Source organism: Gymnodraco acuticeps, unplaced genomic scaffold, assembly GCF_902827175.1.
Source record: "Gymnodraco acuticeps unplaced genomic scaffold, fGymAcu1.1, whole genome shotgun sequence".
Classification (NCBI taxonomy): domain Eukaryota; kingdom Metazoa; phylum Chordata; class Actinopteri; order Perciformes; family Bathydraconidae; genus Gymnodraco; species Gymnodraco acuticeps.
The window spans coordinates 2,914,260-2,940,730 of record NW_022990021.1 but is presented as its reverse complement, the minus strand read 5'-3'; the positions used below and the strand labels follow the sequence as shown (position 1 = coordinate 2,940,730).

Here is a 26,471-nt window from a genome sequence, read left to right as displayed (position 1 = left end):
GCAGCTGGGCCTCGATTACCTCCGCATGGGCGCTGACCAGGCCTCTGACCACAGGGTCCAGACCCTCAAGGCCTCGGTCACGGGATTATGCCTGGAGGAGGTCACGGTCGGTGACTCGGGCGCGAAGCTGTGGTGTGACATCAGCCTCTACCGCTAGTCTCTGCGGACTGGCGCCGACCCGTTTTTGAGGCGGTTCACAATCTTTCCCACCCCGGTAGGAAACCGTCCGTGAAGTTGGTGGGTGAAGTCCTGGGTCGACTCATGCGTGGCCTGTCAACGGGCCAAAGTCCACCACCATACTAGGGCCCCGATTGAACTCATTCACCCGCCGCCGCAAATACAGCGGCGCTGTGAAAGTCCACCGCCGCTGCGAGTCTCCGGATGTAACAGTCCACTACCGCCCGCGAGGACCCAGGTTTCGATTCCGGCCTGAGGTCCAAATAAGTTATTTATTTAAAAAAAAAAAAAAAATCTCCCTTTCATCGCGTCCATTCGCGACCCACCAATCACATCTCTGCCCCACACTTTCAGAAACGCTGCATTAATGGAACATTGCAGCGAGAAATACTTGAATACATCTAAAATACATTTAAAAAAGCCGCTATATAATCCACGCTATTATTATTATTACTCTAGATAGTGTGATTTCAGTTTCATAAAAATGACGAAAGCATATATAATTATGACTTATTATGAATTATTAGGTCACACATGAGCACGTTAAGATATAAACCTTTCCTCTCCACAGCAAAAAGGCTATTTAAGAAAAGAAAACGACTAGAAACTAATTCAATCAACAAATTATTATTCAAGGAATATACTGTTCCGGTGTAAATAAATCTGTGAGGCATGATTACTTCTTTATGCTTACTCTACTGGTTATAAAAGTCACAAGTGGTAATAACTGCTGTAAACCACAGTGTGGTGCTCACTGACCATACAGTGAAAAAATGCTTTTTAAACACATACTTGTGACTGCATTGTCTCCATTGACTCCAAGTATGAGGCGACGAGACTGACACTGTCATGACCCATCATCTCAAACCAAATGAGCACTTGATGAATTTCCCCTTTTGTTATGCCAAGCGCTCGTCTTGGCCGGGGCTCAAATTTCATCTGACAGGACGACTCCCACAACTCAAAGTAATGAAGGCAGCCCATCTTTGCCTGTTAGATGAGGTGCGTAAATGCAGACACAGCTCATTAATAATTATTTGTCACACAGGTAGGCTACGGAAAGAAAATGTGACACACTTTAGAGCTCAAGCACTCTGAGTTCCAAAAACTGCATGGGCCAATTACAATGCGTATATTCACATAGTGAGTCTGTCTTCTAAAAACGATGTTTGCACAAAACTGAAATGCATTGTCATATTTCTTTTTAGGAAAACACATTATGTCCTGAATTACAGAAGCATTTTCAAACACGTGGAGAGCGTTGTGTATTAAAACAAAACAAACAGTAGTCATAGCCACTTGGTTAGTTTACATAATAGATCATGCTCGGCCTTAAATAAGTAAATATGATATTTAAGTATTGTAGCAGGTATCAGGTTAATATAGGTCAACCCTAACCCTATATTTACCCATCTATCCACGCCAATGACCTATTACTTTCATTAGAAATGTTTTTATCACGGCATCTATTGCACGTCTGTCCGTCCTGGGAGAGGGATCCCTCCTCTGTTGCTCTCCCTGAGGTTTCTCCCATTTTTCCCTTTAAACTGTGGGGTTTCTCCGGACGTTTTTCCTTGTACATTGTGAGGGTCTAAGGACAGAGGGTGTCATATTGTCATACTGATATTCTGTACAAACAGTGAAGTCCACTGAGACAAATGTAACATTTGTGATATTGGGCTATATAAATAAACATTGATTGATTGAGTGATTGATGAAAAACAGAATTAATAAAAAAAAAAAAACATATTTGACAGTGCAATTTTTGTTGTCAGGGTAAGAAATATCCAGAACGATGCAATGTGTACCCTAAAAACTAAATTGCTTACGAACGTTGTGCATATTTTACATCACATCAGTACACACACTTTGAGTTATTCTTTATCCTCTCTCATGTATTACATAATACATTTCCGTATGTGACTATTCTGTAGGACGCCTCGTTTTTACCAACACATTTCCCCCCTGTTGAATCATCATTGCCACTTGTTTACCACTTCATACTTTTCCAACAAGGCTACAGGCTTATAAGGACGTGTGAACAAGCCACAAGAGTTATCAAGGTCAGACTTGCACTTCAAGCCAGCGTTTAAAGTTTGCATTCGTCCATTATTCCCTTGGGCACACTGGAGACAGCTGTGTGTCATGCTTCCTCTTCCTCAACAACTGCAATGGACACATGGTCATTGTGTCAGCTCAGTACCGTGTGCACCTTTCTACGGCTTTAGCAGCTTAACTCTTACCCAAAGAGTGTTTCACCAAGCGAGCAGCCAGTTCAGCAGTTTAATCAAATCTTCACAGAATATGCAAAATATTCTAGACACCTTTTATACAGAGGTCAATTCAGGTAGAAGTCATTATGCCTTACTGATTCCCTTAATTAAATCTGTGCTAGTCACAAAGGAGAAGACAGATAAAAAGAGAAGAAGCTGAGTTTGAGAAAATAGTTTTAAGCTTTGAGATAAGTGCGGGAAAGGGCTGAAAAGTGTCAGATCTTTTGTTTCATCACTGTACATTCATTTAGACATACTTGCGTGTGGATCTATTGTCAGGAACAAATCAGTGGCGAAACAATCCTTGTAGCTGCTCCCCGAAATAGCAGAAGCTTGAGGTCTAAGAAGGCCAAGTGGCCAGTTTTGTCATGCACTGGCGCTCTAAACACTGATGGAGTACCTTGGGATGGTTATGGCCTGACTGCAAAATGTCTCTGGATGAAGTCAAAGAGGTTGCTCCTGGCTGCAGCTTGTTCAAAGTGTTGAGTTTGATAAACTTGAGATAGTTAACCGCAATAATGCTCGGCATGACCTTTTTCCGGACAGCAAAGAGCCCAAGGCTGGGTCTCGTCCTCCTGCTGTGAGTCACCATTCCACATAACAACTGGACGCAATGATTCACAAGCCTCGAGATCTGTAGCATAATTGGCGAAAAGGCCTTGTAAGTAAGAGGATGAGGATGGAAGCAAAGTAGCGTGAGAGGTCGAGGAGACAGACAGAGTTAAACAAGGGAATGTAAGAGGAAAAGTAAACACTTGAGAGAGCAAAATATTTCTCCAGGCGAGGTTATGGGCTGTTTTTTAATGTTATTTTGTTTATACTGTCCATCTTCATTTGGTGGGTGGGGGGGGAGAACTCCACAGTGAATGTGTCACTGTGATTCTTAATTTGTACACTAAGCGGGGGGAGTTAGAGGGGTCACGCTGCAGGGCTTTGTGAGCGGGGGTCCGCAGAACCCCTCGGGGTCGCAGTAATTATCACTGCGACCCCTCGGGGTCGCAGTAATTATCACTGCATGTGTAATCACAAGTTAGCATTTCTCACGCATGTAGTCGCCAAGATTTGTCTCTTGTCATTCAGCCTGAGGCGCAAATCGACAATTAAGAGACAGACATGACTGAATGGATCAATTATTATGGAGTGTTAAAAGGGCAGATTATCCATTCTGGGGTCTTTGTCAAGTCTGTTATGAAGGTCTGTCTGTTAATCTGTATAAAGGTTGCACGGCAGTGGTCTCTGTCATAGCAGGACTGCACACACTGCTTTTCTTATTGAAGTATTACCTCAGCATGCACAAGTAAAGAATATGTAAGAGGACTAATCCTACACAAAGGCTCATTACTTTTGAAGCACATCGCAGGGATGTGTAAAGACTGCAGAGTTAATGGTGGTCTTATCATAACAGGTGGAAACATGCATATTGAGTGGACAGGATTTATTTTGTTGCCTCCCCTGAGGTTTCCCATTTCTTCCCCTGTTGATTGTGGGGTTTCTTATTGGCAGCTTTTCCTCTCTAAGGACACAGGGTGCCGTGTAAAATATTGTAAAGCCTCCTGAGACAAATATACATTGGATTGATTTTGCATCATAAGGAAGTCCAGATCTCCAACTCCAACCAATTATCTAGTATTTCAAACCTATCCTGTGTGCATCAGCATGCCCTATTATGTGAACCTAAGCTGTCAGTAGAAAACAGTCAGCTTTGCATATGCATGGGGAACAATTATCCAACTCCGTTCTCCTTCAGTGGTCCAGAGTCACTTCCCTTCGCAGCCTGTTCCCCTCCCCTCTGTTTCTCTCCTCCCTCCTCTCTGTAGTAGACGGATGTAATATTAATGAACACATCTCAGCCAGGATGCTTGTTAGGCTTCAAGCTAATCCTATTTCACACTGTCCCCACTGTTCACCTCAGTCTGGGATTCCATCAGTTTATTTACTAACAGCTAAAAGCTACAAGAGGCTTCAGGGATCCTCGATCAGACAAAGGAAGGAAATGTTGCCTCAGACTGTGAGGTAGCTGGCCGGTCAGTCGGAAGATATGAAGACAGGAATGAAGATGGATGTGTGTCCTCTACTTACTGACTCACGTCGGTGTGTCGCTGTTATATCGTGGGTGCTGTCACGAACACTGGTGCAATGGTAGGGAATATAAACACTTTACTACATTTAAAAATAAAGTTTGTTGGTTTGTTTTTTTCAAAACAAATGTGTGATTTGTTCATTGGATATGCTTTCTCTCAGACCCCACTATTTTTTCTTTTCAGGGGTCTGCAACCTGCGGTTTCGTATCTTGTATTTTTAGGTGGCACTGAGACACATAAATAAAAACAAAATGGTTTTAATTAGGTCAACTATGCATCATATCCTGCTATGGTCCCGCACCAGCGCCTTTTCTTGCAGGCGAATAACCTGATCCCCGGCTCGATGAGCGAACTATGGATAAATCAAATCAAATAAAAGTATTGGAGGAAAACAGAAGATTTAATCCTGCGTGTTTAGAGTTATGCTTTCACAACAAACGATGCTGGCTTACCGGTATATTTGATATGTGGAGAGAAGTTGTCAAAGGTGCTGCAGCCTTTACGTATTGGAGGAAAAAAACGGAAGAGGAAGACAGCTGACGATCTTCAGTCATAATTCAATCAGTTAACTATTTTTAGGGTGCAGCTATATGTTTTATTTATTTCAAAGTGGACCCATTTGAATTGTATTTATGTTCTTCAAATGTGCAGAGGACTCCCCAAGTGCTGTTTAATTTATTTTAAAGTAGGCCTGTGTATGTAGTTGTTGTCTGATATAACATTATATTCAACTTTATAAGCTATCATGCTATCAATTATGTTTTGCGGCTCCAGACAATCACATTGGTGGAAAAGGGGGCAAAATGGCTCTTTTGGTCAAAAAGGTTGCAGACCCCTGGCCTAGGTGGTTAAAGTCCCCTACGTGTGTTGGGGTTACAGATGGGGTCCAACACTAGCAAGCCACATGAATGTCTGGGAGCAAATTAATTGTATATGTTACACAATGGCCAGGATCCGTTGAATTTTCGAAAATATTGGGTTGCAGATTAACATTTTCAAAAGGGGGGTTCGTTTAGAATGAAACACTTGAAATAACTAAAGGATAAGTTAACAAAGAAAGTAGAAAGAAAGTGAGGTCAAAGAAAACTATTTCTGCTAAAAAGTTAGCAATGATTGAGAGTCAGACCTAAACATTTCAGATGTGTGTATCTCACACTGCACTCTAACTTTAATTCATTTATCTTTTGTTATTCATGTTTTATTATCTTTGCTTTTAAATGAGTGTTTTTAAATGCCATGTTTCTTAATGCTCTTAATGTATTTCATTTGTGTAAAGCACTTTGAATTGCCTTGTGTTGAAATGTGCTATATAAATAAACTTGCCTTGCCTTGACCTTATTTAAACCAATTTATTTATTTAAAGGGGACCTATTATGCTATATTTGAAAAATATATTGTAGGGCCATACGTATACAAAACATGTCGTCTGTGAAGTTTTTTGCTTAAAATACCAAACAGATCATCCATTGTAGCCATGCCTTATACCCCTCTATTCCAGCCCTGTTCCAAAAAGGCTGATTCTGTGACCGTGGCATTAAATGGAACAGCTGCTGCTAGCCAAGCCCCTTTGTAGTGTCACACAGCTTTCCCCTGCTAAGAGAGTTTTATACCGGGAGAAACTCAGCTAAACGCTGCCGTGATTACATGTAAATGCCATATTATGCTCCCAACCACTTCAAGCATTATTGCTGAAACAGTATGGAGCTCAAACATTTCTCTCTCGCAGGGTTTAGGACATTACATTACACATATTCTCTCCAGTACAGCGTTAGCTCTGAGTGTTAGCGATGCTTGCTAATGTAAACACAGAGCATATTACTCGCCGCGCATTGTTTCTGATACAGCACATAGCTTGACATGTTCTTTCTTAAGTGTTTACCGCTAGAACAGTGCCATTATATGTATTACATAACAACTTTACTCTAAGTGCCTCCTGCAGACATCCTGCTGAATACACAGACACACAGCTGCGAGAGGGGATTCAGCTAGACGACTGTATACGGAGACGATAGGTTGGGACGTGTCACATGCACCACATTTTGCCAATGACGTCATGGGAGCCAAATCCTGGATCTGCTCGTTTGCACTCCGTTTTTTTTTTAGAGATGTGGGTAAGGAGGAAAAGAGAGAGGGTTGTATTTTCTGAAACTTTGTGAGTCTCCTTTCACACCGGGGACACATATTTATGTATAAAAGACATCAAAAAGTGCATTTTGCATACTCGGTCCCCTTTAAGGTTTTATGTAATAACCACACTGCTACAAACTAAGCTTGCACCATTGCTGAAGAAATGCTTTAAACACAACACAGTTATCTCTAAAATAAAACATTAGGATTAAAGTAGAAGTGTGTTAGTTTTTTCCGAAATGGCAATATTTTTATATTCAATTAGATGCAACACTGTGTGGCTCTGCTTTACAAAACAGAAACAGTCTTTGTGTTTGATTGTGTTTTTTATTAGAAGCCTTTCATCTCAGCCAGATTACATAAGATTTTGTGTTTTTCCGGAATTGAATTCAAATAGAAAAATCAAATGAAGATGTATGAGCCACCATTTCAATTCAGGAAAGTAAGGCAATGCAAATAACAGTCATTAATAATTACTGTTAAAAGCAACTCTTAAAAGGCCATTAATTTGCTTATTTCCCTGCTTAGATGCATGCATTACAAGAAATTGAACATTATTGGTGTAGAAAAACAGTTTAGTTTCAGCCTTTGCATTTACTACTGTAAGAAGCAATAAGGGTTCAATCTGTATATTATATTTGTATGTGTTCATGTGTTGATCCACTGGATATCTACTGGAAATCCCGGTGGCTGTGCAGTGGATATTACATTTTTCATTTTGTGCTGAGGAAGCATGTTTGTTTTTTTTTGCTCAAGGGCACTTTGACACTTTGGCTTTTTTGACACATATTTTGACACATTGCAACCCTTCAAACAACCAGCACACCGCCCTGCACCCCGATAGGGATTTTTATATAATATCCTACGATGTTGCTCTGTCACAGGGGGATGGAAAATGAAGCTTCGATTGTTGAATAAGCTATTTATTTTATTATATTCAGGTTATGAGAAAAACCTTTTTGCTTTAATGTATCTCTTAAAGTAAATGCTGATTGCACAATGTATTGGCTGTGGTATTTACACACTGTCTTAAAGGGGCCATGTCATGCTTTTTTGGGTTTTCCCTACCCTGTAGTGTGTTACAGTATATCGGTTTCTGTGCATGTAAATGGTCTGCAAAGACTAAATCAAGTTAAAATGTGACTCCTTTAATTACTTCTGTAACAAATTATGACATCACTGCACTTGCGCTTCTAATAGCAAGCGCTCCAACATGTTATACCTGATAGGCTAAGGGGTGTGACAGCTCCTAGCGGTTGACCAATCACACCAAAGCTGGCCAGGTAACCAATCAGAGCAGACTGGGTTCTGGTTTCAGACAGAGGGTGAAAAGAGGTTTCTGCAGCACGAGTAAAATAGAGAAAAAATAAAGACCTTTTTGAACATAAAAGCATGTAAACATGTCACAGAGGCAAATAACACACAAATGAACCTGACAACGAGCATCATGGGGCCCTTTTAAGATGACACACAATCCTTAATTTAAATGTGCGATTCTGTATGCTTCTTGTTCATGATCCTGCTTTGGTGGAACAAGCGCTGTATTTCTGAGGAAAGCATCCGGTTGCGAATTGAAAACGCATGTGGGGAATTTTAAAAAGCTCTGTGCCATATTACATACTGTATCCCAACACAACCAAAGCACAAAAGCAAAGACACATGCAGTCAATACAAGCATGTTTCACTCTACACATGAGCAAATGCATCCACCCACCCACTTAAATATATTAACCACACACACACACACACACACACACACACACACACACACACACACACACACACACACACACACACACACACACACACACACACACACACACACACACTTCTGGATCCCGTTGAGCTCTGCGCTGCGACTCTGATTCACAGCTCAGTGTTTCTCTGCCTTTTGAACCCAGGTTTCTAATCTGAGAATTAGCTTCAGTTTGCTCTGCCAAAATCCACACAGTAATCCATCTCACTTTGTCCACACAGTGGCTCATGCCCCACTAACGCATTAGTCAGTATGCTTGAAAGAGGGAGAAGGATAGAGGAAAAGAGAGAGAGAGACAGAGAAACAATAAGAGATCCTGGCAGCCGGGGAAATGTGCTTTCCTGGTTTCCTGGGTGGCTTTATTAAAGCCTATTAGTTGCACAATGACAATCTTTATATTTCGTCAGTATTGTTTCCACCAGAGAAACACGTTCTTATATCCTGAATACATTACAGCTCACATAAATCCTCAGCTCAGCTATACAGTTGATGTTATTGTGTGAGTGTGAGCCTGCAAATCACTCTGTACCTGATGTTATGGATTATTTTGTCGAGTGCTGGGTCAGGCCAACTGTGCATTCAAACGTCCGGCCCAGTCTCTCCGAGCGTGATTAATGAGGGACGACACGGACAACCAGGGTGCATTCTAATCACCCACAAGGACAAGCAGAGATATGGAAAGGAGGGAAGAGAGAGAATAAGAGAGCAGACGGAGAGAAAGATATGTGTATGTATCGATATTACAGTGTGTCTGGTTAAAACATTTTTTCTGACTCAAGCACAACCCTGAATTCTTTAACGTTTCCCATCTGCGGGCACACACACACACACACACATGCTTAGACACAGTGGATACTCTCACAGCTTCAGCAGCAAACACGAGGACATGAAAGGCACAGAGGGGGCCTTATGGGGTTAATAATAATAGTAATAAATTATATTTCTATAGCGCTTTTCTTGAACCCAAAGACGCTTTGGCAAGGCTCAGGCCAATGGATCAGGAGGAATTGGACCATCTAGTCGCATACTGCAATACCCATAGGCCTCTCACTCATGACTGTTCATATCTCTGAACCTGGCTCTCAAAATAAAGTTACTGAACTGTGCAGTTATTGTAGACATAGTTGAAATTATCTATGCAAATTTCAATGTGAAAGAGAGCCTGTGAATGCTAATGGAGGATGATAGAAAGAATTACAGCAGCCAGGTGGAGAAAAAGCAGGGGGATTGGTTTGGATAGACATTAAAGAAAAATCCCCCTCGGGTTATCACTTAGAATATTAAGCCTCTCATATTTTGAGCATTTCAGGAGTTCATGTATTTTGTGAGTGAGTGTTGGAATTCTATGAGTTGTATAATCTTGTCTTTTTCCAGAATACCGCTGAATCTAAATACTTTCTTAACAGGCGTTAGGAAAAAAGCAAAGGCCAGCCACCCACCATGAAACAACTCTGCTGTTTTTACACATTGTTATGTTTTAGACAAGAATGTATCATTTGTGTTGCTCTACCTGAAGTTAGTAGGGTCTATTAATGACTTAAGGAAGAGCCATGTTAGCTGGTTAGTTTCTCTTTGTTCTAAGCTAAGCTAGCAAGGTAGTGGAAGCTAAAACCGTATGTACATATTTGGCATTGATATCTAATTCCTTATATGAAAGTTGGGAATAAATACATTCCTAGAAATGTTGACCTATTGTTTTAAGCAGGTTATAGTTTAAGATTGTTGTTGTTATTGCCAACAGCAATCTTACGAGTCAATTGAACAGTATGTCACCCTGTAAGAGATGAGTCTTGGTCACAATCTGTGTCAGACTGTCCGTCATAGTAATAAAATGCAAACAGAACATTTAAAAAAAGGTAACAATACAAAATAAAAGTGACGAAAGAGATGGTAAAGCTTTTCATGATCAGCAAAAATAGGACAATATGAAACACTGTAATTTCTTAGCGTCAGCATTACTCTTACTTACTAATCCACTCTGCATTATTTCTCGTCATATACAGAAGGGTTGGTTTGATTTATTAACTTAATTATCCCAAAGGGTAATTTGTTGTCAGTGGGGGTAGACCATTTAACATAAGTAATACAAAAAAGGCATAGTACACAAATGGCAGAAATCCAGCAAACATGCACACAAGCAGAGGGAAAACTATATAGTAATAAATAAGTCCATAATAAGTCCAATGTTTTCAAATGTTGGCTTCATTTCTCATACAACTGTGTTCTTCTAACTGGGGCAGCCCCAAATGACACAGTGTAAAAGCCTTGAAGAGAATGTAAAATATTTTAGATTGACATAGCAGCAACTGTATTTGGCAAGTTTATTTCAACGATAAAAAAAAAATGACATATGCCTTTAGGTGTATTTTTCCACTGCCATGATGTGACACACTACACACTTAAAGCAGTTCTCCCTCCCTCTACCTGTCCCTAGCCATTCTTCTCTTCCCTCCATGTATACTTGTGTGTCCCGTGCTCTTTGCTATGCATCATGTTGGCCCAAAATGACGATTGATTGTAGTCCCACTGCCTTTGTAATCCGCTTAGGATGGATTTTGCATCTAAATCACGTTATTATTTATGTGCCTAACACTGGCCAATGCCATTTGGAGGCAGTATGATTGGTGATCCATCACACATTATCCTTCAAGTTGGTCATTAATATTGTAATGGGTTGGACCTTCACCATGACACCTCCTGGAAAGGAATGCAGATCTCTTCTAGGGGGGTTAGGATACGCAAAACAGCAGTCAACAGAGGGAGGATTATCACGAGTGCTTGCAACAAGACAGACTCTCCAGATTTGTTGTTAGTTCCCTCTCTCTCTGCTATTAACCTCTCTTCCTTTCCCCTCCCTTACTCGCAGGTTGCTCAGCAGCTTGTATCCCCATTCATGGCCTCTTTCAGAAAAATGTGGGATGTTATTCTTTCATTGTCCTTATCCACTGGGGCTTCAATCACCACCTGCCAATCACACATATGCTGCCTACATGGAGGTACACAGAAGCACACAGTGCCACATAATTGAAACAACCAGATGAGAAAAACAAGAAAAAGCTAGATCTTCATCGTACGACATATAGGGCAAGGGTGGTGTGCATTGCAAAGTTTTTGATTCAAATCCATCAAAGTAGTCCAACTATCCCAACTCATCAGAACATTTCAGAAAACTTTCCAAAACCTAAGTTGGTTTTAAGCTAGCTAGTTTTCAGTTACATATGGGTTATACAGTGAGTTGTATACATGTATATTTGGGGACTCAGCAGTAGAATTGTCAGGTTTAGTGCACACTGGGAGAGCTGAGGGCAAAACAATGTCACTCTTTGACTCTATGGCAGCCCACAGTTGACTGAGGAGCGAGGCCATGGACATACAGCAGAGAGATCTCAGTGGGCGATGAGGGAAAACTGCTCAGATGCATTTGAGGTTCATGGATGCCAGCAATCATCATGTCACTGTGTCGGGAGGAATTCCCCAATCCAGCTTTTAGCCAGAGGGAAGACACACAACGACAACAAGCGAGAGACAGATAAACTTGTACTTAACGTGCCTTATGCCACAACATAGAGCTGCACTCAGATGGCTGTGATACTTTTGTGACTGCAGATTACGAGCTCCACCCATCTGAGCAGAGGTTTAATTAGCCACAATAACACCTACAGCTGTTTCATTTGATTCCCACTAAAAGTACATTATTTTCCGGTATCCTGAAAATGAAAATATTCCTATACCTTATAGCGTTAGCAGACAACATGGAAAGAGACATGAAGGTATCAAAACTCAAAGAAAGATCAGTATGCTTATGACATTTAAACAGTGGTGAGACATTCCAACATACTACTAGGCATTACTGTTATATGCAATGTAAGGTGTATTACCTTCTTTAATAATAACTAAAAAAACAATATCCTAAACATATTCAAATGCTTTGCAGTTAGTGCATGTCAGTTTAAAATCTGTTTGCAAACAGTAAACAAATTATAAATGCCAAAACACTGCGCTATGCAGAGGTATTACTTAATGGATTTAATTGGAACGCTGTCTGAGTTTTCAGCACCGCTGTGAAAGAGACAACAGAGGAAATATCCTTCACGTCTGCTTTGCAAGACTCAAAATTCAACATCTGTGTTCATGTGGAGTGCTTAAGACTGATTTCTTCATGCTTGTAACTCAGGAAATGCACAGAGACATTGCACTTGTGCCATTCAGAATAGCATTGCTATTTAGTAATGATTGCTGTGCTCACAATCCTAGATGTGATCTTGTGAACGCCTATTCATATTTGATAGGGTAATGGTGCATCCCCTTTTTGCCACTTAGTGGCAGGGGGAGGAAGGTGATGCCAGCTGTGCTATAATATCGTTTTTGCATTTATTTATCAGCTTTTCTTCATCCACAGTCGCACACACATAGATTCAGAGTGATAGTCTTATCTTCTGTGGAGGTGGCAGGCTGGCAGGCTTTGACCTTTGACACTTGAGTGCACAGATAAGTCATCACCAGTGCCTCTGAGCTGCTGAGGTGGGTCCGTGCAGTCGAAGAGCGATGTGATTATTCCTTTGACCTCTTTTCCAGTGCCAGCAGAAAGCCGTGATTTTCAAACGTACCTCTGCCTCCGTAACAAAATGCCATGCTTCATTTCATACGGGCTTCTCATGATCCCAATAGTCAAGGGTGGTTGAAACACCCACATATCTGAATGCAGCTCCACCAGCAACAAAGCTCAAATGTGATCCCTGAAATTGAGGTGAAACAGTAGGACAGATACTTTGTGGAGGTAATTTACTAAACTCTCTATCATTATGTAGCTGATCGATTAATCTGCCATTGTAATATAAAAAGCATCAGCTTGAGAGGAGACTGAGGGTGTCCTTGATTGTCAATTAAGACTCCTCCAGTCATATTCTTGTCCCATGACATGTAGATTGAGTGATATCACTGAGGGCAGTGTTGCCTTACTGCAGTCGGTTTGAATTCAACTATGGTGTCAGATTTTTGATTATGTGTGCTTTCTCAACCAAAAACAAGAAATCATACATAATGAGAGTCTTATGAATTGTAGATAACAAACAAAGACATCACTAACACCATTATTCTGGATATGGTAGAGTGTTCATTTTGGCTCTGACCAGCGATGGTTTTGGTTTTAATAACTGTTTTTCTGCCTATTCGCTGATTACAATATTCATAATGGCAAATATGAAACTAATGGAAGACTGAGAGCACATTAGCCACCCTTTAATCAGGCATACAGAGCTCATCATTACTTGCAGTTTTAGATTTTTCTTTACCATGCTTTATTCATTGTTGCAGGGATATAAAAATCAGAACATTTATTTTCAGAGTGAACATCCCATTAGTTGGTGAAAACGTGACATTAAACGCCAATAAGGCCAGCCTTGATGCACACTACCCTTTTTAACAACAAAAAAGCAAATAAAGCAAACTAATTGCTTTCATCTGGCATTGACTTGCAGCTTTGGTGTTTTGATCTCAAGCGGACAGCTCTGCAAAGGAAAGTTCACACCTGGCATATAAATGCATCTTCAAAAGTGTCTTGATTGATTCTATATGTTACAGGCAAACTGAATCACCTCCTAGAATATGTGTTAATTGCAATCTGGGTTTTTGGAAATGTTCAGATATTGTGGATTAAGCCAGCTCCTAAAATCTGAGAACCAACAAGAGATAATAGAACTGGGTTGTTGTGGGTCATCAGGATGCTAAGGAAGCATTAGCATTTACGGTAAAAATGATACCTCCGCAAGTGGTTTTAGTGATTAGATCATAATGTTTCTTGCTACTATTTTACAATTGTATCAAGGCTGGCCACTTTGTCGAATAAGGATTTTTAAAACATGTGAAAGCAGGGTCTTGGCCAAATAGAATTTTTAAGAGGCTGAGGCAGTTTAGTCAGTTGCCTGGTGTTATGTTTAGGTTAATTAATGTGTTCTGGGAATACAAAGAAGACCGTTAACCTGTCCTTTAATAACCATGAGCTTTGTATTTTCTTTCGCTAAATAATGCATTTTACACTGCACTTGTGTCAAAGTTAATGCTCATTAACACAGTAATTAACAGTCTGGGGAATATCTTTTTCACTGGGTAATGCCCTTTAACTGAATTTGTTTCCCCTGGTTGTGTTAATTTTCTTGTGTGAAAAATGTATTTTTCATTAACAACCCTAACCCCAAAATACCGCCCTGAGGATAATGTATATTGAAGTGGCATAATGTAGAAGTTGTTAGAAATATACGCTTCAAGCCAGGGTACAATAGTCCTGCTGAAATGTCCATGAAGGAACTATTTATACCAAAACCATGGCGGACCATTCTAGTTCCCCTTGTATTCATTGTTTTTTGGGTGACCGGATTGTAATAGTACTTGAAAGTATGGATGCATGTCATTTGTATTTAAGACTAGTTGCAATCCAATTGGCCAAACCACCTCTGTATATTGTCAGGGACGTTTTGTGTACAGTATATGAATTGCATTTTCAGACAATATCTTGCTATAATCTAAGCCATAGTGCAAACTCTTCAGGCCTTTGATCAGCCATCCACAGTGATAGCCTCTTACTCAGTGCAAACACTTAAAATACATATTGATACCAGGAATAAATGTAAAGACGTTGAATAATTTAAGTGCAAAGGGGTCTAGTTTCCCTCAGATCGGAAGGCCATATATTACTAATTAATATGCCTTGCAACTATTTGTCAACAACATTTACTTTTTTTACTTTTCACCACCAACTGTATAGTGTCCACCTGTAGGGGGGAAGGTATTATCGTGACTCACTAATTCCTGCTGTGTGGAGCTTGCTGTTTCAACGTGGGAAGTGACCAGAGCATGAATGCCAAATAAAAAATTGTAGACATTAACATAATAAATCCAACACATACAGCTCTCTTTGACCAACTCAAAGAAAACAAGATTACATTTAAAGCACTTTTTAAATACACTAACACCCTTGTTCTCTTTACTTCCTAGCATTTACCCTAACCCTAAATACCAAACAAGTTGCAACCACCACACATCCACTTTCACCCCACTGTTGGTTTTGAGTCTCCTTTCCCTTAATTCATATTATCAATTCACAACCACTGCTGTGAAAAGCCTACGACAGATCCCTGATGCCAGATATCAACTCTGTACGTATTCAGCATTCAAATAATATTCCATCCACACTTAACTTCCATCATGCAATGATCCCTTTTATCATCATACGCTGATATTTTTAACTGTACACTGACAGCCAGTGATGTTTGCACTCTTAACCCTTCCTTAGTTGAAACACCAAACACGTTTTAAAATACTTTAATCAAAAGGTCTGTTGCCTGCATGCAGATTCATCCAGTCGTGATTATTTTAAAATAATGTTTTAAATAAGCAGTGTCTAGCAATGAGCACTGCTGAATCTAATTCCAAAGCTTCGCAAAAAAGGCCTGAGACGATGTATTTCACATACAAAATGAATTCCAATTGAGCAAAACAAAATGTGTACGAAAACATTTTATAGTCAACATCCACGAAAGCAAACCCATAGCAAAGTGCATGCACAGTAGATAATGTATCATAAGTAGCTACATCCCATGGCCATTTAACATATTCTGCTAGTAGTGTGTCTTTGACATACTTTTGCAAGTTGCTGCCTGGTAAATGTTCAAATCAAACTGCGTTTATATTCACTTGTATATCATTTCACAGATTCCAAAGGGATTTTCTCCAAAACACAGTGACAACAAGCACAGACACTTCAGCATTTAGGAGCCAAGAGAGGTCCTAAACTAAAAGTCTGCAAGGTGACCAAGGCATATTATGTTCCCGGGAGAGACAATCCATTACTCTTGTGAAGAACAGGCTTTAACGAAACATCCTGTAGTCCAAGGGAAACGTTTTCTGAAGGGACATATCATGTTGGCCCTTTATGCTTTTCTGATGGCATCAGCAATTCGACAAAATAGAGAGACACAGTAAAAAGCAAAAATGACTCACCAAGAGGCTGTCCAGCGATGACACGTGCATTTTCTCCAGACACAGCTGCCCGTGCGTTCCTCTCGTTCAAATACTGTACGAAGGCGTAACCTTTGTGCACAGAGCAGCCCACTATCTTGCCGTACTTGCCAAAGAGGATCTCTATGTCCGTCTTCTTGACAATGGCTGTGTTGAGATTGCCAATAAAGACTCTGGAGTTTAGCGAGCGCAGGTCATTCTTGTTGGTCACGTTGCTGGTCTGGAGTTTACCAGTCATTCTCATCCACTTGCCCTCCTGGGACACAGAAAGAGGGGGGAGGGGAGGACACAGCTTTAGAGGTTTGGGGCACTCTAACTCCAGCTAAATCGAACTCTAACATTATGGAACCCCAGGTCAATATTATTTGAACAAATAAGAAATTATGAAATAAATAATCCTATAGTGAAACATATAAATTACCAACTTAACTGTTAATCAGTTAACAATCAAGTGTAATTTTGTCATTTGAATCTTCATATTGCATGGCCCCAGCCTCCCTCATCAAACACCCGCCAGCTTACTAGCTAACTTACTCTTGGCTTAAGTAACCACAACAAAGACTATCTGTTTTTGCACTTCAGAGTTGTGTGCCTTGGAAAAGCATCATTTAATAACAACACTGTCACATTTTTTTTGTTATCTACTGCCATTAATACTGGCTCTCTGTGGTGTCTCAATTGTAGGCCTACTTACTGGTAAATTAGCTAGCTGGCAGTTTCTGATGGGATGGCATGAAGTTGGGTAATGAACTTGAATGGTTAAAGAAAGAGCAGGTCATAGGGACGTCACTTTCATTTTGCGCAACACGATTCCGGACCAGCTGAGAGGCTGGCGAAGTGAAATTATGACATAAAATATAATGTGAGATGAAAAATCACTTGGAAAACAGACTGGGAAAGCTCATTTCAAAATGGAAATTATATAAATGAAGAAAAGTTAACTATGATGCCATAACATAAGAACGATCATTCTTTTTATTATAATGCCCTGCTGTAATAACCAATCATTTATTTCACAATTTCTTATTTATTTTATACTGAACACTTTAGGGCTCCATAAAAGACATTGTACTTAATCAATGTATTTCACAGTGATTGTTAATGAAGGCCGTTATGTATCAGTGGCAAGTCAACTGCTTACCTCGGCATCATTTTTTGCATTGTTGAAATGCTACCACTGTATGGCTGAGAATTAGAAGCAACGGTATGTGGATTTCACAGCAGTTTTCTCTGCTTTGTGAGAAACCAAATACAGTAGCTGTCAGTGAGAAAGCTTCTATATCTCAATACCCATATTGTTGCGTCCCTAATGCTTTGTGTGCCGTTTCACTGATCACAGAATGCGGAGGCTGTAATTCATGTTACAGTTTTATTCATACTTTTGTTGCGCTGTCAAGTTATCAGCACATATTACCCTCAGCTTCTGTAGGCCTCCCTTGCAATAATTATTTTATGACCTTTTCATGCCCTGAATGGTTCTATAAAACATGATTTGCAGTAAGATTATGTCCCAAGGAAAGGATGCACTTGTTTTAATTCCATAATATCACAGTTAGTATAAGTAGATATATGATTGTTTGCATTTCCCATTGATTTTAGTTTTTTATAGCTTAATAAAATCAGTTTTTCATTACAGTTTATATTTCAGCATGGTATACACGTTATTTATTAAACACTGAAATAGTGTGAATTAAAACACTGAATATTTAATAGTTGCCTCCTCAGAGTCTCTGTCCCTGACACACAGTGATAACAACTATTCAGCTTTGAGACGAAGAACCTGAATAATGGATCCAATCCTTAGTAAATAGAATTAGTAACCAAGGTAACACTGATGTTGGACACACACACCGTCACACACATAAACACACTTTGTCAAATGGCTGTCTTTCTTTTCCTGTATGCAACTTAACTTTCCATTGCAAGAGGCTGTAGATCCTTACAGCTCAGTATCTTCACAATTACAGGATGTCTTTTTATTGTGAAATGCTGCACTGTAATGGGTTTATTCAGCTTATTATAGCAGGGAATGCAATAATGTCCAAACTACAGTGAGATGATGCAATTCACAAACAGAGTTAGGGGTAAATTCCATCACAAGGTCGCTCGCTCTGTACCTACGGTAGATGATGAGGAAACTGACCAGTCATGCAGGAAATACAAGAGCAGCCATGTGATTTACAGAGAGAGATTCTCTGTCAGGCATCCATTACACCTGAGACTGAGATCATGCTAGACATTCAGCTGCTCACTCATGGATAAACACATATTATTTCACTTGGCTGCACATGTTTTTAGCATTACATCACGTACATGGTGATGCTATTGGCTTGACTTTTCAACATGCACTACGGATATGTGGCAATGTTTATAGTGCTGCATTGGTGTGTGTTGATTCTGCGTGTGTGGAAATAAACTGCTGATCGCCATCTCTCAAGTGGCCTTGACATTTATCAGCAGCAGACAACTGGAAATGAGTGTGGCGCCGGCACACACACATACATGTGCTAACTCAAATGAGCTTCACGATGGCCGTTTAAGCCCACCATCTGACACCCAACCCATATTGATGTCAGCGGACAGGTCACAGCGAACATAACAAATCAGCAGAGAAGCGTTAAATTGCCTCTCTGGTCAGATAAATCAGGAGAAGGTTGCGGTCACAGAACCATTTTACCACACCTTACTGTTATAATTCATGTTGTCTTGTATGTTGTTTTCTTTAGAGCTGGAACCTAATTTATTCCATCACTGGTTTTTCCTGCTGACCTTGCAATCTACTTTATTTACAACCTCCATTATGGTTCTCATCCTTTGAGGTGGTAGCATCATGAAGAGAAACATAAGGAAGCAACACAAGTGATGGGCACCGGGAGTGTAATTGGAAGAGTAATTGTTCAGAAGACTTGACATTTCTTGTATAAAATAAAAGAGCACAAAGAAGAGCTTTATCCCAGAAATAAACTCTACAAATGGCTTTTAGAGGAAAAAAGTATGACCTGGTGTTCACCCGCTCTTTAAAAATGATTACAGCTTCTACAGTACTGCCTTTTTGTCAGTAAAGAGCAGAAGACAGATAAGTCTTCATTTTTGCTTTCATGGTCGTGTCAGAATAGGTGTCACATTTTTCAAAAGGTGGATGTTTCCTCTTGGAATGAAGCACTTTGTTCTTGTAGCATTACAGAAAACCCTGGCAAAGCTCACCTCTGTATAATACAGTGGTGAACCGTCAGGGCCTTCAAGGTACTCAGAGAATACCCTTGAACACTCAGATAAAACTAATAATTATATGAATACAATTTAATAAAATGTAAATAAAATGAATAAATGAGAATCGTATCTGTGTTGTTGATCTGTAATATTACAGTGTTACGTTGATTTGTTTGTCTTTCTCAGTCCATGCTCTACGCATTTCAGTGGTTTCGTGTTAGAAAAAAAATGCAACCAATCAGATACTGTTCTGGGTCTCTGGGAAGAATATCCTTCAACCAAGGTATTCTATATCCTTGATAGAATTCCCTGGCCCTACACTGAATGAGAGCGTACGTTTGGACTGACAATTTTATCAACCAATCATATATTGATTTGTAGCCAATGGGCGTATTCTTTCAGAGTTTTGCACGATTCCAGGGTACTCTAGAACAGGGGTTCCCAACCTTTTTTCCCAAGGGCCCCCCCAAATGACTCCTGTTGGAAGTTGCGCGCCCCCCCACACACACACACACACACACACACACTGGGGGGGGGGGGGGGGTGGTCGGGGGGGTTCGGGCGCACGCAACAACGGTAATTAAAGTTTAAAAGTCTCAAAAATGCTACAAATACTCACACAAACTGGGTGAATGTGAAGTATTTTGTTAAAGGAGGATGAAAGCGTAATTAAGGAGCACTATTGGAGTGACTTTGATGGTTATTGGACTCAGGATTAATTCATTTGGATTCCCGCTGTATGAAGAAATGAAAGGAAGGCGCGGAAGTGGAAACAATTCACAAAGGGATTAAACTGTTTAAAACACATGCTCAAAGTAAGCCGGATTTTGCCGTTGTGTTTATGTGGATTCAAAAGTCGTAAATAATCTACAAAATGGAGGAGACCGATCTGATCGGAGCAACTGACAAATAATCCAACTGAAACCGGCATGGACAATGACTATGTTTTAAAAATGCGCTTATCCAGAAAAGCCTGGTTTGGACACTTTACGGGCGGAAGAAACATTTCTATTAAAGAAACAATTATACATTTCTGTCTTTGTATGCCTTTAATAGCTACTAACTTGAATTATTATTCAACTGAATCAATCAATTATTTTTTATATTTTATTGTAATGTAGAGACAAGGCCTTTTACAATTATGTATACATTTTTTTTTTTTTAAAAGTCTAAATATGATATTTGGCTTCAAATTATCTGAGGCCTGGCGATCTTTGGCGCCCCCCAGGTTGGGAACCACTGCTCTAGAAGTAGCTATTCCTTTGAAGTGTTATTGTTGTTTTTACGTCGAAATGGCAACAGGTGAAGATGATGTTGTTGCGGGATTATTGTTAGTACCCTTTTCAAGACGATCATTCAGTGAAAATATGTACATTATAAAAAAAGGACGTCCAACGCAAATTGACTGCCTCCCTGACGTCCGTCTGACTAGAACACTCAAATCCAGGGGTGTCTACAGAAGGTCCAGTTGTGCCACTGGTATAATAAAGCATTGCAATCTCATGCCAATGAAACAAATTATGGATTATATCAGTGGAAAATGCACTTAGGTCATGTGGTTAACAGCACTGCTGTGTTTAGTATAGAATATAGTATAGAAGTAGATATATGACGGCGTGTACCTTGCTTTGTAATGCATTGTGTATTGGTGGACAGGCTCTTAAAGGTTGTTATTTGGGTTCGGCCACCTGCCTGATTTATAGACATCTTTTCATAGAGGGAGGTAACTCATTGAATTGATTCCTTATGTAATTTCCTTCCACTCCACCACTGTACATTTCTCTTCGCCATGCCTCAGCCACTCTGCTCTGATTGCCAAAGCATCTTGACGGGCTGAGGAAAGGCTGGAGAAGCTGCTCACTGAGACAGAACAGACAAAGGTAGCCTGATACACCTTTTCCATTGGTGTAGCTGCCATGTACTGCAGAGGTGGAATAATTGCCTTGTGGATTCCTTCCATTTATATCTTGTCTTAAAATATGTCTCTCTGCCGGCGAAAGCAAGGGCAACAACCAAGCAATAAATTCACTCTATTTGTAAATCAATGATGCTATTTGTTCTGTAGGCTATAGGCTGCAGAGCATGTATGTGGTGCAACCAGCCACAGTGCGCTTTTGTGTAGCGCATTCAGAGGGTGAAGCTATTGTGCCCGACAATGACAAACGAAAGTCTCAGTATTTTGTCTGATTTGATGGGGGAAGAAACATAGTATATTATAAAAAAGGATAGTGGCCTTAAGCAATTAAATGCCGGTTAAATGCCAACCGGCTCCTTTTAAGTGTATTTAGTCTTAAAGATAGAAAGAAAAAACGCTTAATATGCCAATTTCGCTTCATCAGTCCAACGAGTTGGGCTGTGATTCTCAGTAGGTACACGGCTTCAACAAAATAGGGCAAATAAAAAGGAAGTACAACAACTTTCCCTGCCAAAGGGCCTTGAAGCGCTGTAAAAGCATAAATGAATTACAGTGAGTAAGACACAATATCATTGTTATGACTCAACCCTCTACCATTCAACCCTAGCTGCTTTAGTTTGAAATGTTTTCGTAAATCATCTGTCATGCCATGTTTTGAAGAAACAACACAGGGAGAAAACGGATTTCAGCTTTTCTCATACTATTGATTGTTTTACTGTTCACTTGTATGTATTTTTGTTTTTTGTACTGTTTTCACAGATGTGTGTAACTCTGACGAAAACGTTTCTCTTTGAAAAAAAGTTGAATTATTAATAATTAAGCAGTAGCTTGCCTGGCAGGCAGTTTTTCCATCATAAAAGCTCAGATCCACACACTGTATGCTACCTTCTGAGCAACAAATTGCAAAGTTAGCAAGTAGCTCACTAACATATCGGAGCCTTTAGCAAGAGAGACTCTGTGATTAAACACCCTATTATGTTCCAAACCACATCAAGCATTATTTCTGAAACAGTATGGAGCTCAAACGTTTGTCAAGCCGACTGTATATGGGGACGATAGTTTGGGATGTGGGCGGGACGTTGCCAGGAGTTCAATGTAAAGCCAGCCCACATTTCCGGTATGACGTCAAGTCCGCAGCAAATCTGGATCAGCTCCGTTGTACTCCCCGTTTTTAGAGATGTGGGTTAGGAGGAAAAGAGAGAGGGTTGTATTTTCTGACACTTTGTGAGTCTCCTTCTAACCACAATGTCACAAGTTCGACACATGCAGAGTTGTTTTTGGTTTTGCATATCATAGCTTTCCTGTCATGCCAGATCTCGCCTTCCTCCAGGCTCTTGCAATCAGCTCACTCCCCTCACATGGTCTCCCCAGCCCTTCCACTCACCTGCTACTCATTCCCTCATTAGCTCCACAGTATATACACCACCTCACTCTCACTTGTCTTCTGCCAGATTGTTTTGTGTGTTTTGCCAAACTCCAGGATTTCCTATCTCTTTTTGACTTGTTATCTGTTCTGCCCGGTTTTGACCATGCATCCGTAACTGTGAACGTGACACACACACACCTTCTTGAAACCATTGACTTTCTTTCTTGGGCTATTAATAATTGAAACAAATTACTAAGAGTTTGTTTTATATACTTGAGAGTAGTTGGGAAAAACACCATTCCATATGTACCTCATATATATATATATATATATAGTCTTACCTCAATACTACAGCCTCAAGTGGCTTTTACCTTTTATAGCTCCAACCTTTTTTCTTCTGAACTCCTCTTACAACACCTTTTCTCAGAAAGTGCATTAACTGTCAGAAAGCCCGAGAGCAATTTTACAATTAGCGAAACATGCAAATGGAGCAATTTCTCTCTTGGCCTTCAATCACCTGCAGAGGGGAAATGGATGAAATTAGTTGGGAACAACTCCTGTGTGCCACGGCACTGCAGGCTCAGGATGAGTTACGAGTAAGATTTGTGATTGTCCTGGGGGAGTCTGCTGTTTGTGATGGACAAGGGAACACTTCAAGTTTAGTGAATATATTTGATTTCTTTCAATGGCAGTATGCAGCTGGACAGAGCTGAGACTAATCTGGTCAAACACAGCGAGCTGTCGAGCGCGGTATAGATCTGTCTGCTCTTAATCCAATTTGATTGGTAAGGATAGCACCAGGGTGTTTTATGACACACTGTTTTGAAAACCTGCGTCTCACTATAGAACTCTGCTCCACAGAATATTTTAAATCTTCCTGTCCAGAGTGCTGCAAAACATTGACAAAAAGAAAAATAGAATGTTTCTGCATAACCAATCACAATCAGAGGGTTGAAGGATACAATAAACATGAAAACACTGAACTCATAAATATTGTGTTTTTCATCCAATTGCCTCAATACCTTATGTTATCCTCCACACTAGGCCTCTGCACGAGGGGCTCTGGACACATTTTTGAACTAGATGAAGAGGAGATTGAACGAGATGAAGGAAGATGTCTCAGAAATGGAAGACAACAGCGATCCAGACTATGAGCCTACAACAGACTAGGAAGAGGCCCCTGAGATCGAGGCCCCTGAGATCGAGGCCCCTGAGATCGAGGAGCCTGAGGTGACATTCCACAATTTTGCATTGCCAACTATGTGCGTGAACACACGTGAACACACACACACACATGTTCTGTTATGGTATATTTCTCTTTCAATAAATGTTCATTGAAGAAAACAGTATCAGTGTCTTATTTTATATTCATCACAGTGAATGCTGAACTTGATGGGCCCACCGGTGGGTCCGGACCATGACATGAAACACTGGCTTGCTTGTATCAAATCAATACATCCCATACATCATTGGAACGGGAAGAATATCAGCTACAACACTAACTAAATCATTTCCATCTCCAGTAAACACAGCCTACATGGCAAGCATTTTTATAATATACAGTAATGTAAAATAAGCACTATCTTTGAACTTACTGCCAAAAATAATATGAAATTCACCCCTGGTGTCATTCTGTCTGTCATCCCTTGATTCTACTTGCTTTGACTGTTCAAATGAGATGTCAACCAGCAAAATCGGATAAGGGGTTCCAGAGATATCACTGTGCAAAACACACCGGTCAATTTTGACCGAAAATAGCATGGGAAGGGGGGGTATGACCTAACGCAAGAGAAGGGTTAATTACACAACATTGATTGGTTTGAATTGTGTACACTGCTTTTGTGTTTTTAACCTTCGATTCGGAGATACAAATAGTTTTTTCGGAGTTTAGGATGGCCGAAGACACTACACTACCCATAATCCTCAGCTATCGTTTGGGACTACAACATCCGCTTTGCTTGACAAACCCCGTGATTAGTCCTCAAGCTCTGTGATTGGATGTTGGAGTGGCAGTGCGCCAAGGTTATGCCGAGCTTCAAACAGCACTTTGAAATGTAACGAAACCACGGCAGACTATCCAAAACTGGATTCGAACGGGTCCAGCCAGGGCCGCCTTAATGCACGGCCTGACCTGGGCTGAAGCCCAGGGGCCTACGGAGATCAGGGGCCTATCATGAGCCAATAAAAAAAGTTTTAAAAAAATAACGTTTTTTATTTCCGATGTTTTTAAAAAACATTTAAATAAACAAAGTCTTGGCTTTCAGAATATGAAACTTTTATTTCCAAAATCACACAATAAATACATTTTTGAAGCTTGTAAAGGGAAGAAGACAGCTCTCACTCGCCACTCTGCTGTTCTGCTGTTCCCCTTCCTCCGGCTGAAATTATGAATGTAAGGCGTATAGTAATCATAGATAACACGGCAGGGTCCGTTACAGTTTGTTTTCATCTGGTTTCAAATAAACAAAGTCTTGGCTTTCAGAATATTAAACTTGTTTCGGCAAATTCAGATGATAAATACAACTTTGAAGCTTGTAACGGCATAATTACAAGCGGAGAACGGAGTAACTTCACGTTACAGCAGGCACAACAACAGCCGGTGTTTCTCGTGAGTGTTTTCCCCGGGAAACAAACACAATACACACAAACGCACACACACACGTATACACACACACTCGCGAGCTTCCCCCAGACCAGTAATCCAAACGAAAATATCTTCCCTCCGTAGTATTTTGATCATTTGCTCCGCTAATCAATCAGATCGATGGATTCCAGAGATTTTTCTCAAAAATTATGACTCCGAAACAGACAGTGGGCACCACTTAACAGCCAATCAGAATGAGAATATGTTTCACTTGTGACATATTCAAATTGCGAGTGATTGAGTGACAGATGAAGGTTGTTTAGGAGAAAAAGTTTGAGAAGAAAAAGTTTGAGAGTGGCGCTCGGGAAAGGAAATTGTTGAGGGAAAAGGAGTTTCGAGACAAGCAGCTATTACAAAAAATGCCGAAGTTTACAGGTCATTTTAAACCTGTAGGCCAGGATGAGGAGGAAGGACAGATGAGTTCTGTACCGAGCGGCAGCGGTGCCGGCTGCGGGGCCTCGGAGCCAAGTAGGCATACGTCTGGTTCTGATAGCGATGGAGTAGCGGGAGAGGAAAAACAGACAGGAGGGATGTTGGAGGAGATGGAGAGGACGACGAGGACTTGCTACGTGGAGGGGAGCCAACGGCAACCGGATAAATACACGAGGGAGGCCCGATACGTCACTCATCTGGAGGAGAGGACCAGGCGCGCGTAGAGCAGAGTGGAGAAGTGCGATCACAGAGCCTGCCGAGGCTATAAATGACTTTGATTTGTTGTTTAAATAGGGGGCCTACAAAACCCATCAGCCCCAGGGCCTGATGGCAGGTTAATGCGGGCCTGGGTCCAGCCCAGAGTCCTGCATCGGGTCGGGTACCCGACAAAAAAGTGGTATTTTTTAAAACATTTTTTCTGCGTTCGGTTCTGGGTAAAACAAAGAAGATGTGGGTCGGGTCGCGGGTGTTGCATAC

The 26,471-nt window shown here is 40.6% G+C and overlaps 1 protein-coding gene across 6 annotated transcripts in view; it reads right to left on the bottom strand.

The window, feature by feature from the left end:
• Positions 1-26,471, bottom strand: part of LOC117544796 (RNA-binding Raly-like protein) — a 122,055-nt gene that overhangs the window by 43,937 nt on the left and 51,647 nt on the right. For all 6 annotated transcript variants that reach the window (XM_034214224.1, XM_034214223.1, XM_034214222.1 and 3 more), the window contains exon 2: positions 16,410-16,683. In XM_034214224.1, the coding sequence (XP_034070115.1) occupies positions 16,410-16,671 (262 nt within the window). In that variant the 5' untranslated portion in view covers positions 16,672-16,683. The remainder of the gene's footprint in view (positions 1-16,409; positions 16,684-26,471) is intronic.